The sequence below is a fragment of the Callospermophilus lateralis genome, chromosome 3, assembly GCF_048772815.1.
Source record: "Callospermophilus lateralis isolate mCalLat2 chromosome 3, mCalLat2.hap1, whole genome shotgun sequence".
In the NCBI taxonomy this organism is placed as follows: domain Eukaryota; kingdom Metazoa; phylum Chordata; class Mammalia; order Rodentia; family Sciuridae; genus Callospermophilus; species Callospermophilus lateralis.
This window is the reverse complement of record NC_135307.1, coordinates 42769847-42782699: the sequence shown is the minus strand read 5'-3', so window position 1 is coordinate 42782699 and position 12853 is coordinate 42769847. Positions and strand designations below refer to the sequence as shown.

General features: G+C 40.0%; 2 protein-coding genes across 6 annotated transcripts in view; one reads left to right on the top strand and one right to left on the bottom strand.

Annotated features, from left to right (window-relative positions):
- The window catches only part of Ap4s1 (adaptor related protein complex 4 subunit sigma 1), a 35219-nt gene extending 22861 nt beyond the window's left edge, over window positions 1-12358 (bottom strand). For 2 of the 3 annotated variants that reach the window (XM_076850170.2, XM_076850172.2), the window contains exon 1: window positions 12010-12358. The gene's annotated coding sequence lies outside the window, so the exon portion shown is untranslated. Of the gene's footprint in view, window positions 1-7108; window positions 7236-12009 lie in introns of all 3 variants that reach the window. The other variant, XM_076850171.2, reaches the window with a different exon arrangement.
- Strn3 (striatin 3) overlaps window positions 11364-12853 on the top strand; it is a 91130-nt gene continuing 89640 nt past the window's right edge. For all 3 annotated transcript variants that reach the window (XM_076850166.1, XM_076850165.1, XM_076850167.1), the window contains exon 1: window positions 11364-11876. In XM_076850166.1, coding sequence (XP_076706281.1) covers window positions 11595-11876 — 282 coding nt within the window. In that variant the 5' untranslated portion in view covers window positions 11364-11594. The remainder of the gene's footprint in view (window positions 11877-12853) is intronic.

Genomic DNA, 12853 nt, shown 5'->3' with positions numbered 1-12853 from the left:
TGAAGTTAAGACAATAAGAAGGAATATGCTCAAATATGGGGAGTGGTCAGGGAGCAGGTATGAACTTCCTGTTTATAAATTCGTTGCATTCAGTAATATACAAGGCCAGGGAAGACTTCTAATCACCAGAAAGTTAGGAGATTGTAGACTCAAAAGCTTTTGTGAATGTATATGAAAAACAAGGAAGAATAAAGAAAGAAAAAGGCATTAGGGAAAGTACAATATAAAGGATGCTAGGATGCCCTAGCAGAGAATCTAGATGAAAGAAAGGTAAATCAAACAAGAACTTTCCTTGGTTTGGCATGAACATGCTTTGAAAGCCAAGATGAGTGAGACTGGTAGATTCATAGCAGAACATGTCCATTTCCCAGGATCCTACATGGCATAAACTTAATACTCAGAGAAAAGACAGAAGTACATATTAAACTGGGCAGTTTTCATATTTGTGATGGTGTCTTTCTGGGAGTTAGAACTGGAAGTCTTTACAGACTGTTGTCTAAAGATGGCAAATAGGTTTTGACCTGGGTGCTGACTAACTACAATGAACTGCCCTGAGAGGATTCTGGAGCTGCACGGAAGTTCAAAACAAAGGATGCTATGAATGATTACTGTCGATTGTGAGTTAGGAAATAGGGAGTGACAACATATGCACCTTATATTTGTCATTCCTGATGTGTACTCCCTTCATTTTGCAGATGTAGAATGAAATCCTGAATTCTGATCTCCTGACTCATAATGCTGTCTTTAATTTATCACATTGCCTTTTTGCCTCATTCAGTGTATTACTGGCATGAAACCATCATTTACATTTAATAATGTTGGTATTCTCTTTTCTAATGCTTCTGCAAAATAAATCTGGAAAATATCAAATAAATCACTGCATGAAAGAGTAGAACATGTTGGGTGCAGTGGTGCACACCTGTAATCCCAGCTCAGGAGGCTGAAGATAGTGAGTTCAAAGCCAGCCTCAGCAAAAGTGAGTTGCAGAGCAACTCAGTGAGACCCCGTCTCTAAATAAAATACAAAATAGGGCTGGGGAGTGACCCTGAGTTTAATCCCTGGTACCTTCCTTCCAAAAAAGAGTAGAACATGTAGCTTCTAGAAATAAAAGTGATTTAAAAAAAAAAAAAAAATATATATATATATATATATATATATAGTTGTAGATGGACAATACCTTTTATTTATTTATTTTTTGTTTAAACATTTTTATTTTAGCTGTGGATGGACATAATATCTTAAATTTATTTATTTATTATTTATGTGGAGCTAAGGATTGAACCCAGTGCCTCACGCATGCTAGGAAAGCACTCTACAACTAAGGCCCAGCCCCAGTTCCCCTTTATTTTATTTTTATGTGGTGCTGAGAATTGAATCCAGTGTCTCCCATATGCTAGGCAAGTACACTACCACTGGGCTACAACCTTGACCCCAAGATACTTAATTATTTTGAGCTCAGTCTCCTGTACAATGTGAATAATAATAGTACTTACCCACTAGGTTGCTGTGAGGATTAAATGAGTTAGGATATGTAACATTCTCAGAATAGAGCTCAACAGGTGGCAGGCAGCAAGTGCTAAAGGGCCAACATCATAAATAACTTATCACTTTCCTTAGTGAATCCTTTCATGCCTATTCCAGTCTCCTTTCCATCTACAAAGAGCTAATTATCCTGTCTATAATGTATGTGATTATTATTATTTGATTACATGTTGAAGTCCTCTATAAGAACTGTGATTCAGACTTTTTTGAGGGGTACTGTGGATTTAACCTAGGGGCACTTAACCACTGAGCCATATCCCCAGCCCTTTTTTTTTTTAATATATATATATTTTATTTAGAGACAGGATCTTGCTGAGTTGCTTAGGGTCTTGCTAAATTTCTAAGGTTGGCTTTGAACTTGTGATCCTCCTGCCTCAGCCTCTGGAGCTGCTGGGATTACAGGAGTATGCCACCATGCCTATGTGAAACTTTTTTATTATGACTGTGACAGAGATATTTTATATTGTGATCCACTGTACAGATATGTATATATCTGAAACAAAAGTTCACAAACACTACTTACCCAAACTATTGCACTCTGATTTTTCAAAATGACATTTCATTTTGTAAAAATACATAGTTGTGAGGGATTTCTGTTACACAGATGTATGGATTGCCAGAATTCAGCAAATATAAAGACTAATGTAATTCATTATAAGTAAATTTTATACCAGAAGAAAACCAGCTACAACATTTTTTTTTTTTCCTTTCCAATATATTGGGGATTGAACCCAGGGGTGCTCTACCACTGAGCAACATTCACAGTCCATTTTTAAATTTTTTATTTATTTTGAGTCAGCATCTCATTCAGTTGCTAGGCTGGCCTCAAACTTGTGATCCTCCTTCTTCAGTTTCCTCAGTAACTGAGATTATAAACCTGAGCTACCATGCCTAGCTATATGAATAGTTCTTGAAAAACATTTAGCATGCTGACTTTTCATTTCTTCCCTTTATGTGTATTAAATTATAAAAGAGTTGACAAGGTTATAGGGAATCATATCAACATTTATATGTCTAGATTTTTAGTGGTGTTTTAAATTGTTATATTTTCTGTAGTATGATCTGGTCAATTGCAACATTAAAGGAACCTTGAAAATGATTCTTTTAACTCTAGCATTCCAGTCTTAAGAATTTATCCTAAGGTGTAATTAAAAATCTACATGTACAAAAATGTTCATAACACTGTAACAGTGAAACATGGAACAATCCCAGATATTGCAAGCTCAGATAACAATCCAGAATTGTTATGTATCAAAATTAACACCAGCATGATGTCTTTTATTAAAATTAAGAACAAGAAGGGGCTGGGGTTGTAGCTCAGTAGTATAGCACTTGCCTAGCATGTGTGAAGCAGTGGGTTTGATTCCCAGCATCATATATAAATAAATAAAATAAAGGTCCATTGATAACTAAAAAAATAAAAATAAAAACTGGAAAATGAAAATAAACAGACTATGCTGAAGAATGGGAAAATGTATATAAAATAATGTTAAGTCACAAAATCAGAATACCAATTCTACATTCATATAGATTACAACTATGTAAAAGAAACATCTAAATAGATAGATTAAAAATAGACCTGACCGATTCATCTTGAAAATATTTGCTAATTGAAAGAAGCCAGTCATAAAGGATGACATACTGTATAACTCCATTACACGAAATATCTAAAGGAGGCAAATCTAAAGAGACAGCCAAGAAGATTCGGGGGGCATAGGGTTCAGAAAGTTATGTCTAAGAGGTAAAGGATGGTAAGAATAGTTCCATAAACAGTGAGTATAGGAAAAAGCCATTGAATTGTATACATTGAGTGAACTTTACAGTTTGTGAATTATATCTCAAAAGAGCTGTAGGCCAATGGAACAATCTGGAAGAGCTCCCAACAGTCAAAGATAAGAATAATTTGAACAACACAATATTGGATTATAACCCAAAGTATAAAATAAATATACATAATTGCATATGGACATAAATACATGAGAGAATAAATAAACAAGGACAGAAGACTCCCAAATACTGTAGAATAAAACAGACTCCCAAATACTGTCCTAATGTGACTCAACTCCCCAGTTCAGAAAGAGAGGATAACAGTAGACAACATTCATACAGTGCTTGCTTAGGTGCCAGGTGCTGCTTGAACACTTTGCCCACATTTATAATATCCTCCTAAGAGCCCTGCAAGTTAGAAATGGTTTTTATCTCCAAAAGCTTTATGGATGCGAAAATATACTTGCCAAAGGTCACTATGTAAAATGGTAGAGGAAGGATCCAATTTCAATTAGTCTGTGCTCCCACACTCAATGCTCATTACTTCTGGATTTTCCTCAGGACTAGTAATTCAGTGATATCTGTACAAGGACCATGGAGGCACAATTTCATTCCCAATTCACTAGTGTAAATCTAGCTCTGGCCAGTTATACTCTATGTAAAAGCTTTTATTGCATGTTTTGGTGTTTCAGTCTTGACCTTGGAGCTTAACACGAAAGGCACAATTCTAATAGATTATTTACTTTTTGTTGATATCAACATGGATCCTATAATGCTTAAGAAATGGCTCAATTAAATAATTATGAAAATTTAGTAAAGGTCAAACTGCTACATTCTCTACATTTGTTATTATATCTAATGCTTCCAAAATCCCTAAGTCTGATTTGCTCTTCCTATGAGCAAGTCAGACTTAGGGATTTTGGAAGCATTAGATATAATAATATAGTTGAGCTAATCTTCCTACTCCCAAAAAGTAAAACGTACTAGGCAAATGCTCACCAAGGCAAGTTTTCAGACTCATATCTGAACTTAGTACTATTCTGGTTCATATCAGATTTCAGGGTAGAGCACAGCCTTTGATGGCCTCCTTGACTGCCCTTTGCCCAGAAGCACTTTTTTTTAGGGGGAGGCGGGTACCAGAGATTGAACTCAGGAGCACTCAACCACTGAGCCACATTCCCAGCCCAGTTTTTTTATTTCATTAGAGACAGGTCTCATTGAGTTACTTAGCGCCTCACCGTTGTTGAGGCTGGGTTTGAACTTGTGATCCTCCTGTCTCAGCCTCCTGGGCTGCTGGGATTACAGGCATGCACCACCGCACCCAGCCAGAAGCACTTTTTGCTATTTTGAATTTCACAATAAAGTACAGCAACAGTGGTTAACATGTAAATGGGGGATCAAAGTTGTAGACAAGAGCCTACCCCAGTGTGCCTAGAGAATAATTATACTTAAATTACACTCATTTATAACTTGCAATCTTTGAAAAGCAAAAAATGTCAAAATTGGGGCTGGGGATGTGGCTCAAGCGGTAGCGCGCTCATCTGGTATGCGTGCAGCCTGGGTTCGATCCTCAGCACCACATACAAACAAAGATGTTGTGTCCGCCGAAAAATGAAAAAATAAATATTAAAAAAAATGTCAAAATTATTTTAATACTGGCCAAATACACTATTTCAATTGCTGCACTATAATATATAGTGCTTGCCTAGCACGTGTGAAGCACTGGGTTCGATCCTCAGCACCACATAAAAATAAATAAAGATATTATGTCCATCTATAACTAAAAAAATTTTAAAAAAAGAAAAGAAAACATGTACAGTCAATAAAACCAAGAGAAGAAACATCCTGGGTAAAGCACTCTAGAATACCAATGGGTAGGAAAAACTAAGGTAGCACTAAGAAATAGGGCAATAAGAGGAGAGGGAGAGGAAGAAGAAGAGGAGGAAAGAGTGCTTAAGAAGAGCAGGGACTGGCAGAAGTGGAGGTTAGAAAATGAGGATTTGTGAGGGTCAAAAATGCCAAGAAACCTAGAAACAACAATCACTACCCAAGGGAAAAAGTTCTGATGGGAGTGAATGTGACTATAAGAACCATAGGGGGACTTGGGAAGAGGCCCAGAGTCCCTTTTGCAATGAGTGCAAGGGAAGGTACCATTAAGGACCCTAAAGCTCTCAGAAACCCCTGGTGGATACCTGATGGCAGAAAGGCAGATCCTCCCCTGAAGAGAGCTAGTTAAGGATCACAATAGCTATATCAGGCCAATCAAACTTAGTAACATCCTAAAACTGAGAAAACTAGACATTAGTGCCACCTGGTATAATGCAATAGGAGCATACTATGTCGCCAATGGGGAAGTATTTTTGCCAAAAACAAATAATAAAAAAACCTGGATCAAACCTAGCCTCTAGACCTAACTTCTAGTTTATAAAAAATATGGAGGAGCTGGCATGGTGGCACATACCTATAATTCCAGCCGCTCAGGAGGTTGCCAGCCTCAGCAATTTAGCAAGGCCATAAGCAACTCAACAAGGCCCTGTCTCTAATAAAATATAAAAAACAGCTGGGAATGTAGCTTGCTGGTTAAGTGCCCCTGGGTTCAATCCTGGTACCAAAAAAAAAAAAAAAAGGAAGAGAAAGTAATATGATAAACAATACCATAAGAATGTAATTAGCTGAGCTCAGTGGTACACACCTATAATCCCAGTGGCTCAGGAGGCTGAGGCAGGAGGATCCTGAGTTCAAAGCCAGCCTCAGCAAGGGTAAGGCGCTAAGCAACTCAGTGAGACCCTGCCTCTAAATAAAATACAAAATAGGGCTGGGGATGTGGCTCAGTGGTTGAGTGTCCCTGAGTTCAGCCCCCTGGTACTACCCTACCACAAATGTAATTAGCCAAATATAGATCATTCTACAGGATAAATGACCTGGTCCCTTAAAAAATAAATGGCATGAGAATAGGGTTAGGTGAGGGAAATGCAAAACAAAATGAACAAACAAAAAATCCTAAAAGCATAACAATTAAATAAGTCAGATTATGTTGACTAAAAATCACCAGCTGTTAAAAAGGTTCTTATAGAAGTATATACCAATGAAAAAAGAATGTAAGGTCTGGGATTTGCTTTAAAATATTCCTCACATAGAAGGAAAAAGTATAGTAGAAGAGATAAAAAATTGCAATATCTTGGGTTGAGGCTATAGCTCCGTTAGTAGAGTGATTGCCTTGTATGCACAAGGTCCTGGGTTCAATACGCAGCAACACACACACACACACACACACACACACAGGTAAGATCTTGATAAATGTTGACCATGAGTTCATTAGATTTTTTTTCATGATTGAAATTTTTCAAAAAAAAAAAAAAGTTAAATAAAAAGTCAAGGGCTGGGGGTGAGGGGCATGGGGTTTATTGGTAGAGCTGATATTTAGCATGCATGAGGCCCTGGATTCAATCCCAGCATCAAAAACAAACAAAATTCCCTCAAAAGTCTATATACAACATATTTTTTTAAAGTTTTTTTTTCATTGTTGATAGATCTTTATTTTATTTATTTGTTTATATGTGGTTCTGAGGATTGAACCCAGTGCCTCACACATGCCAGGTAAGTGCACTACCGCTGAGCCCCAGCCCCAGCCCCTATACAACATATTTAAAACATCTAATTGCTATATAAAACAAGGGAAACAACAAAAAGCAATAGGAGTTATTTTAAAATGTCCCTAACAAATTTTTCAATCTTTTTTTGTAGAATATTGTCATGTATCTTAGGTTGGCCCATTCATAGAAAGAAAATTAAAAGTTACCATCATTTAAAAACATGTTATTGTAGGGCTGGGGATGTGGCTCAAGCGGTAGTGCGCTCGCCTGGAATGCTTGCGGCCCGGGTTCGATCCTCAGCACCACATACAAAGATGTTGTGCCCTCCGATAACTAAAAAAAAAAAAAAAAATATTAAAAAAATTCTCTCTCTCTACCTCTCTCTCTCTTAAAAAAAAAAAAAAAATGTTATTGTAAAAAATGTTTTTGTTGTTGTTGTTAAATTTTACCAAAACATTCTCCAGAGGCTGAGAGTATGGCTCAGTGGCAGAGCATGTACTTAACATGCATGAGACCCTGGGTTCCAACCCTAGCACCAGAATAAAACAAAACAAAACAAAAACAACAACAACAAAACATTCTCCAAAGAGAACACTGTCTTTAACATAGAATTCCCAGGCCATATATACATGTCTGGTATCATTCTTTTGAACATTCTCCCCTGCTGCTATAGTGGGAGACAAACCATATTTCCAAGCTTGTTGAAAAGTTTTGTCAGTTTCCCACTCAGTCACATTTTCCAGTCATTTTGTTAACATGTTTATAGACCTGGTTATTCATTCTTAGTCAATGTTCAGGAGAGACTTGGCTCAAGACTATCTTTTTTTTTTTTTTTTCCTTTTCAATTTTGACATCTTTATGAATTAGGTATTATACAATATTATCACAGCCTACTTTTTTTCTGCCTCATATTACCCAGGAGACAATTCCGGAATGAACTTGGACTAGAATTTGATATAGCATCCTGAGTTTCTTAAAGATTTTGATGTCTATTTTTCTACAGTCTTTGAAGGTTCTTTCCTTTTTCTTTTGCATACAAGATATTATTTGAATGAATCGAGTGTCCTACAAGTATTGCTGTAATTTTCTTAGCCACAGGCAATTACTACAATGAGAAGGAGCTATCTGATCTCATTTGGTATGTTAAACCTTGGTGCTGCTGTAGCATTCTTTTTTGTGTGTTTGGTATGTCACTTAGTTTGTACCTTTGGTTTTGAACACATCAGTCTACTCAAAGATCTTCCTCTGGGCTGTAATATTTGTTTGCTCTCTGTTTATAAATGTAAGCACAGTGTCATCACTGAATTACTCTGAAATGACTTAAACTACGTAAAAATGATTTCAAACATGCAAATAACTTGGGAACCAGAGACAGTAATATTGAACCAATCAATAAGATAGTGGGAACCAATTTAGTGAAGGGAGACTTTATTTCTTGTTTCCCAATACACATTCACACTCATTAAGTGGGAACCACTTTCTGCCCTACTAAGGACTTGGCTAAAGTGACCAAGGGTTCTTTATCTCAGTTTTCTCTTTCCACCATGGAGCTAAAAATATTTGTCAAAACCTTTGCAGATGATGCAAACCCTATGTCTAAATTAGTGTTTATGAGCCAGTTTGAATTTTTTTGTAGAAGGAGGCCAGGTATGTGGTCAGGAAGATAAAAACTATATATTTAGGTGAGTAATTACAAGAAGCTATTCAATTCTCAGAGGCAGAGTCAAAACTCTTGTGTATATAAGATAGTGGAATATTTCGTAAGAAGACATTTTAGTGTTTTCGATTCCTGATTTATTTAAAAGTCTGGAGTTCCTTGGCTGGGATTGTGGCTCAGTGGTGGCACGCTTGCCTAGCATGCATGAGGTACTAGGTTCGATTCTCAGCATCACATACAAATAAGTAAAATAAAAGTCCATCAACAACTAAAAAATATTTTTTTTTAAGAAAAAAACACTGTTTAAAAAAAAAAGTCTGGAGTTCCTTATCATTCTTTGTTGACATAATATATGTAAATAAAATAAGACAAGTCCCTCTGGTCAAAATTAAAAAAAAAAAAAAGTAAAAACACACAGGTACTAAAGATTAGCAATGGGAAAGGGGAAAAAAACACTCTAAAATTCTAAATTTATCAAAGATATAAAGAGACTTTCTGAAAGAATCTATGGGCAGGGAAAGAGAGATGAACAGGACTAAAAGAACAAATAGGAAATTTCAAAGGTGAAACAGAAGAGAGGAAATGACTCAGCTACAGATTAGGTCGGGAATTCCAGTTGGGTGAGGTAAATGATAATGTGGCCTGGGAAAGTTCTTTACCTACAGAGGACAAAATTCTAGAAACTCACTGCAGTGTTCTAATGATTGAAGTGGTCAAGCACAGCAATTGGGGAGGATGAGACAGGAGGATCACAACTGAAAGAAGCAAGAATTTATTGAATACTCATATGTGCAGTTCTAGCTTTCATAGTTGTTTGGTACATTACTGACCAGTACACACATGATTTAAATAGTGTAATAAGTAAGCTAGTCCCTGATTTATGGTGTTAACCTTAAGATTTTTTACTTTACCAACACACAAAAGAGATATTGGAATTTTGATCTTTTCTCAGGCTAGTTATATTTGGTGACACTCTACTGTGTACTGGTTTGCTAAACTATGATGTTCAGTAGATTAGGTGTATCATAAGTTGAGAAACTTATGAGGGGTTTATGGGGAAGTAACCCTTTGTAAGGGGAGGAGCATCTTTATGTAGATGAATACTATTAATAAAGAACAAAATATGGTCTGTGAGCAATCTGGAAGACTTCTTGGAGAAAGTAATGCTGGAGTTGAGTTTTGAAGGAGGAATGGAAGAAATGGCATGTGTTAAATAACTGTGGAGTGAAACAGCATTATGCATTTGAGGAACCAAAGCCAGTAGTTTGGCTGCAGAGAATTGGTTGGCATGATGAGTGATGGAAGATTAGATGGCTGGAACAATTTACAATTTTGAAGGATCTTTATATGCCAGCTTAAACTTGGGCTTTAAATTTGGAGATTACTAAAATATTTTAAGCAGAAGATGACAAATCAAATCTGCCTTTGAGGAAGACCACTTAAGTGGCAGTGATTGTGAGAGGTGGATTAAGAGTTGAGGTAGGAGGATTTAAAATAAGTCATGAATGAGAAAGGACTGGATGTGGTAGTTAAATAAAATGTATGAGAATGTCTGCTAGGCTTTAGATATAGTACTACTTAATAAAATATATAATATAAGAGAAACAATGTCCTTTCTTTTTCCTTTCCTAAGATCCCAGTCTTTTCTTGAACCGAAGGTACCCGTGGGAAATTTAAGTGTGCATCTTCCTCTTCTTTTGATGCTATCATCATGTATATCAACCATACCCTCTTGCAAAATGTTTTTTAGTACGTAAGTATTTGGGTATGGAGGCAGCATGTTGTGTATTTCTGAGCTTTTTATGTACTATAGTCCCTTGCCCTCAGCGAGTAAGACTGAATAAGCAGGTGATATGTGGTCACTAATAAATGAAGAATCAGTACTTTAATAATGTGGAGAAATAGTTCTTAATAGTACTGTGACCTAAGACCTCATTTCATATTTAAATAATAGCAATTTGCTCTTCATTAAACTTTAATAACAGTAAAGCGGGCACGATAAAATAAGATGTACTAATTTATCTCTTTCAAATTACATCCTGAGTGGTTATGTATATATTACGTAGTGAATCGCTTCTGATCCTCTTACCAAACTTCCAAAACACAGCCCATCCCAGATTAGGAAAGAAGAGTAGAGGCAAAGTGGAACAAGTTTCGACAGGCAGACGGGTGCACAGAAATGGACCAAAGCCCAAAAGAAGACGAGGAATCAATCACCACGGCTAGAAGGATCTGGGCTGTTTGCCCAAAAAGAACATCTAAGTCTCGGGAACTGACTGGTGCTAAGAAACCTAAGATAGAACGAGTGACAGGCACAGAAAGAGGCCTGACCCTTTGGGATTGCCTGAAACATGCTAGGAATGCAAGAGAAACGTCCGGAATTCAGGATTGGCTGCTGCCAGAGACAAGCTGGGCTTAACCCCAGCTCCAAAGGCAAGCAAAAGGCCGACTCCGTTGGTTGGGAAACGACGCCCTAGGGCTGCCCACACGAAGGACACAACCCTGGAGCCAGGGGCCAGGCCGCTGCCAAAAAGTCGAAGGGAGCCCTAGAATCCAAAGCCTACACGAACACCCCCAGAGCCGTCTGTGGGCGGGCCTAGGGGCGGGGCTCATACTCCTCCGCCCTCTAACTGCGATCAACTACGTCCTCAGTGCGCCTGCGTAGGGTGAGGCCGGACTCTATTTGGCTATTAAGCGTGCGGCGGCAGCAGCGTTCTCTACCCGGCATGCTGTGCGGGAGCAGCGGCCTTACGTCTATCCCTTTCCCAACCCTGCCCCTTCTCCCCCCCCCTCCCGCCGCGGCCCCCCTTTCCCTAAAGTGAGTGAGTGAGTGAGACGGGCAGATGGAGGAGGGATTGTAATGGCGGCGGCCGGCAGCTCCCTGCTCTGACCCACGGCAGGCACATAGCAACGACCCCCTCCCCGCCCCTCTCCCGGCCGGCCTCCGCCCCGCCATCGGCGCGGGGCCACCCTCCACGGCCCTTCCCCCAGCTGTCGGCGTCTAGCCCTGCGCCCCGGCCGGGGCCCCACACACAATGGACGAGCTTGCCGGAGGCGGTGGTGGCGGCCCGGGAATGACGGCCCCTCCCCGGCAGCAGCAGGGACCTGGGGGGAACCTGAGTCTTTCGCCGGGGGGCAACGGAGCGGCGGGCGGCGGGGGTCCTCCGGCCTCCGAGGGAGCCGGTCCCCCGGCAGGCCCCGAGCTGTCCCGGCCACAGCAGTACACTATTCCGGGGATACTGCACTACATCCAGCACGAGTGGGCTCGGTTCGAGATGGAGCGGGCGCACTGGGAGGTGGAGCGGGCCGAACTGCAGGTACCTTGCTGGGGTCAGTGTGCGGGACGGCTACAGTAGAGAGGTTCCCGGCCTGGGGCTGGGGGTGGGGGGATGTGGGGCAGGGATTCCCTTCAGCCCGAGCCCTCTCCTTGGGAGGACGAGAGGAACATACCTGTGCGGCTCGGGGGATGATGGTCCTGCGACGGGTCTTCCTAGGATCCCCCTCCCCCTTTCCCGCTGAAGCTTGTTCCCCAACCCTTACTAGCTACGCGGTACGGGCTTCCTCGGGGCAGCCATTTTGGCTTTTAGTATGGCGTCTGCGGGGGCTCCTCCGGAGGCGGCCTTTCCCGGCCTCTCGGCCTTGGGGCCGAGCTGTTCTTCGTGAGAGTCCGGCGCGGGGCTGCTGTGTACTGAGTTTGCTCTTGTTTATTCTTCTTGAAATTGAAAATCCGAGGACCTGAACTGTGAAGAACAGTTTATCACCTTTCCGTGGACCACCCCCCCTTTCCCGATTAGGCTTGTCTGGTCCCCCTCCCCCGTGACTTGGTACGCAGTTGCCCTTTGACAGTCACGCTTTTTTCTTGGGCTGTTACCATGCACTATAGTTTGCGGCCGACTTGGGAAGTTTTCATTTTCCACCGTCAACTCTTGAGTTCCTACTTATCTGGGGTGCTGCTTTACTCGCTTGGATTTCCTTTAGTTCTTCCTTAGTTGCTGACTTTTCAACACTTTTCAACACTGAATTTTTCTTTTTAGAGTAACATCTTCACCAGACTTCCTCCCAATCCCTTTAATTTTTATACAAAGCCAAACAAGACCGTTGAGTTTGTGAAACGATTTGAGAAGATAATTAGTGTTAGTTTGAAATAAGACATACTTGTTTCACAGTACCAACTCGTGAAGCAAAGTTAAATGTTCTTAGGACTCTTAATAATTGAGCCTGACTCTTTATGTAAATCTTTGATAGGCTGAGATGCCCGACTTTTGGAAACTCTTACTAGTTTAGGGCTCAAGTC